This window comes from Protobothrops mucrosquamatus, unplaced genomic scaffold (assembly GCF_001527695.2).
Source record: "Protobothrops mucrosquamatus isolate PMUCROS unplaced genomic scaffold, P.Mucros_1.0 scaffold3933, whole genome shotgun sequence".
Classification (NCBI taxonomy): Eukaryota; Metazoa; Chordata; class Lepidosauria; order Squamata; family Viperidae; genus Protobothrops; species Protobothrops mucrosquamatus.
In genome coordinates, this window is record NW_015389877.1 from 5,640 (window position 1) to 9,900 (window position 4,261).

General features: G+C 44.4%; 1 protein-coding gene across 1 annotated transcript in view; it reads left to right on the plus strand.

Annotated features, from left to right (window-relative positions):
* Nucleotides 1-646: 646 nt before the first annotated feature.
* Nucleotides 647-4,261, plus strand: part of LOC107298387 (zinc-alpha-2-glycoprotein-like) — a gene marked incomplete at its 5' end in the record, with an annotated part of 7,225 nt that continues 3,610 nt past the window's right edge. Inside the window, 2 exons of the mRNA XM_029286512.1 lie at nt 647-922; nt 1,332-1,644. Of these exons, the coding sequence (XP_029142345.1) occupies nt 647-922; nt 1,332-1,644 (589 nt within the window). The remainder of the gene's footprint in view (nt 923-1,331; nt 1,645-4,261) is intronic.

Below are 4,261 nucleotides of genomic sequence, written 5' to 3' on the forward strand. Positions count from 1 at the left end.
GATCATCTTCTTCTCAGGAAAGCACCATAATTGGACCGTTTTATTTTTTTTATCTATCCAGGATCAGTTTTCCACCCACTAATGGATTTATCTTAACCACCATTTAAATCGCTGCTCCAACATTGAACTCAGAAAATAAATATGTCATAAGGTTTCGAAATGTATTTCACTGTTGGCACAGGATGATAATTGAGGTTATTACAACTTTGCAAAACTATTGGAAGAGCCCTGGTTAGAATGCAGTACTGCAGGCTCCTTCTGCTGACTGCCAGCTGCCGGCAGTTCGAGTCTCACCAGCTCAAGGTTGACTCAGCCTTCCATCCTTCCACGGTCGGTAAAATGAGGACCCAGATTGTTGGGGGCAATATGCTGACTCTGTAAACTGCTTAGAGAGGACTGTAAAGCACTGTGAAGCAGTATATAAGTCTAAGTGCTATTGCTATTACTATTGGTTCCTGTATAGTGTATACCCATCAAAATTAGTTTTTCAGTGTGCCAATCATGAGATGGAGAGCTCTCCCCTCTTCACCTCAGCCCAAATTCTGACATAAGAGAAGGGGCTCTTTGCACATTCACCTGGAGAGCAGTATGGGAGAGAGAGTCAGTCTGCAGATCCCCATAACTCGGTCCTCTTTCCTACCTACAGCCTCCTCCTCCTGGCACTCCCTCTACTATTCCTATACCTTCGTCTCAGAACCCAGCCAGGGGCTTCCCCAATTCAGCATCCTGGAGTCTATGAATGACCAGCCCATTGCTCACTATGACAGCAATACAAAGGAGTATCACTCTCTAGTGCCTTGGATGGAGAAGGTGAAAAAAGAGGAGCCCCTTTGGGAGGAATACACTGGAATAGCACAGAAGGCAGAGCAGGACTTTGGGAGAAACCTGGTAACCCTACAGAAGTACTACAACCACAGTGAGGGTGAGTAGTTGTGGGGGGAAGGGCAGGGGGTCTCCATCTCTGCAGCAGAAGGGGAGGGAGGGGAATTGCTGCTGCAGAAAGGAAAGTTAGAAAAGTCAGATATGCTTCTCCATTCAGACATTCAAATCCTGCTCCTCTTTGCTATAGGGAGAGTTGGAAGAGGGTCCGGAATATGGGGTTGGGTGGTTAAAGAAAAAAACCTCCTGAGAAAAAACCTTTCTGATATTTTCATAGGGGAGAACAGTTCACTCTATCAAATAAATCTATCAGGCTTGATTCGTAGTGACCATATTGACGTTCTTCAGAACGATTTATCCCCAACCTGGCCCTTCATGTCTTCCAACGTGTGTCCATCACCAAGGCAGTCAAATCCACTCTAATATCTCTGCTTCCTTGTGTGTCTCCTCAGGGTTTCACACCTTGCAGTGGAGGTATGGTTGTGAACTGAACAATGATTGGCTACGAGGAGGTTCTGACCAGGACAGTTATGATGGGAGGACTTTTATCAGCTTTGACAAGGAGACGCTCAGCTGGACAGCCTTTGATGTGGCAGCTCAGCTGTCCAAGAGAAAGTTGGAAGGGGAGCCATCAGTTGCCAAGCACATAAAATACTACCTGGAGGAAACTTGCATTGAGATGCTGAGGAGGCGCATCAACTATGGGAAGGAGGCTCTGCTGAGGAAAGGTTTGGATGAGATACTTTGGGGAGATGTCCAGAGAAAGTAACAGTTCTTTACACATTTCTTCTATAGTAGATGCACAGTGGTCCTTCTATGAGTGACCCATACAGGTAGTCCTTGACTTACTACAATTCAGTCCAAAATTTCTATTGCTAAGCAAGACAGATGTTAAGTGAGTTTTGCCCCATTTTATGGCCTTCCTTGCTGCAGTTCTTTAGTGAATCACTGCAGTTAAGTTAGTAACACAGTTGTAAAGTGAATCTGGCTTCCCCATTGACAACAAGAAGAAGAAGAAGAAGAAGAAGAAGAAGAAGAAGAAGAAGAAGAAGAAGAAGAAGAAGAAGAAGAAGAAGAAGAAGAAGAAGAAGAAGAAGAAGAAGAAGAAGAAGAAGAAGAAGAAGAAGAAGAAGAAGAAGAAGAACAACAACAACAACAACAACAACAACAACAACAACAATAATAATGTTGGAAGGGAGCTTGGAGGTCATCGAGTCGAACTCCCTGCTCAGGCAGGAAACCCTATACCATTTCAGACAAATGGCTGTCCAGTCTCTTCTTAAAAACTTCCAGTGTTGGAGCATTCATTGCTTCTGGAGGCAGATTGTTCCACTGGTTAATTGTTCTAACTGTCAGGAAGTTTCTCCTTAGTTCTAGGTTGCTTCTCTCCTTGATTAGTTCCCATCCGATGCTTCTTGTCCTGCCTGCAGGCGCTTTGGAGAATATCTTGACTCCCTCTTCTTTGTGGCAGCCCCTGAGATATTGGAAGACGGCTATCATGTCCCCCCTCGTCCTTCTCTTCATTAAACTAGACATACCCAATTCCAGCAGCCGTTCCTTATATGCTTTAGCCTCCAGTCCCCTAATCATCTTTGTTGCTCTTCTCTGTACTCTTTCTAGAGTCTCAACATCTTTTTTTGCTTATCAGAAGGTTACAAAAAGTAATCACATGACACTGGGACAATGTGACCATCATAAATACATACCAGTTGCGAAGTGTCCAAATTTTGATCACATGACTATGGGGATGCTTCAATGGTTGTGTGAAAAACAGTCAAAGGTCACTTCTTTCAGTGCCACTGTAATTTCATATGGTCACTAAATGAATTATTATCACTCCTTTACATCTTAGAAATGCAGGCAGGTGGGAATTCTACCTTTAGTTCTTCTATGCATTAAATAATGTCTTGAAGAAGAAAAATAATATGCCAGCAAAAAGACAGGAGCAGGCTGCATTTTTACATGAAAGGAAGTTACTTTGAGTTTGCGGGATGGCATTTAGGACAAAGCATTCCTCCGCCTTGAATCGTGAAATGCTCCTATCTTTCTATCCTCCCCATCCTTTGGGCCTTCATGGGTGGAAGAAGCAAAGGCAACAAAATTGGAAGAATCACCCATGAAGCTTTCTGGAAGGGGAAAGTGGAACATTTCACATTATTAAGGAAGGAGGGGAACATCGACAAATGCTTTGCTTATTCTTCTAAAGCTCCCTGACCCAATTTTGCAGGAAATGAGAGCTGACAGTCTCTGCAGCCTCAATCCCAATCCTTTACCTGGAGCTGACGGTATTTCCACTGAATATTGCATTGAATTTCAAAATCCCTTTGCTGATCCATCACTGTCAGGTTGGACAAGGCAGTTTGGATACTTTTTTGGTGTCAACATGAAAATTGTCTACCATTTGTATTCTCTTCTTCCTGTTCTTTGACTGTCTAAAGTCTACATTTCTGTGAATTAAGATCTTGTAAGGCAGCACTCTCCAACCTTTTCAGCTCCATGGACCAGCAGCGGTGGCTGCAGGTGGGGGGGAGGGGATGGTTTCACGTGCGTGCCCACCGCTTGCGCAAATGGAGCTTTGTGTGCTTGCCTCTTCCTCGCCGCAGACCCCTGTTGTAAAGAATGCTACCTTAGTCCACTCTGCCTTTTGCAAAGTATGAAGTGTCCTGTCGCAGGCCAAGCCCACATACAAATACATGACAGGGTAGTTTTGTTCTCTTTACTAAATGAGAGTTTCAGCACAGAGACAACTTTTTCCCCAAAGTTCAGCAAGTTTGGCTTAAAAATGTTCCAAATCAAAGTGGCATGCTGACGAATAGTTAGGTGGAATCTGAGATCAATCTTGTAAAAGATTTGTCAACTGGTCCAGGTTTAAAGTCAGGGTTGTGAAGTTCACAAGCCAAGGCACATGGCGTTGGAGTTAATAGGCAGTTTAGATTTTAGATTTTATTAGATTTATACCCCGCCCTTCTCCTGGCGGACCCAGGGCGGCTTACAGCAAGCTAAAAACAGATAAAGACCTTACAAACACCATTTTAAAATACAATTAAAAGAAATATTAATTTTGCCGTTTCATTTAAAATTTTGTGAACATCCAATATAAAATCAAATTAAAATCCAATCTAAAATACCCCTCAGGCCAGCCCCGCTAGCTGGAATAGCCATGTCTTGAGGGCGCGGCGGAAAGAGGGGAGATCCGGAATGACCCGGATCTCTGGGGGTAGTTCGTTCCATAGGGAGGGGGCTCCAACAGAGAAGGCCCTCCCCCTGGGGGTCGCCAGCCGGCACTGTCTGGCTGACGGCACCCTGAGGAGACCCTCTCTGTGGGAGCGTACCGGCCGATGAGAGGCAATCTGTGGCAGAAGGCGGTCTCGGAGATAACCAG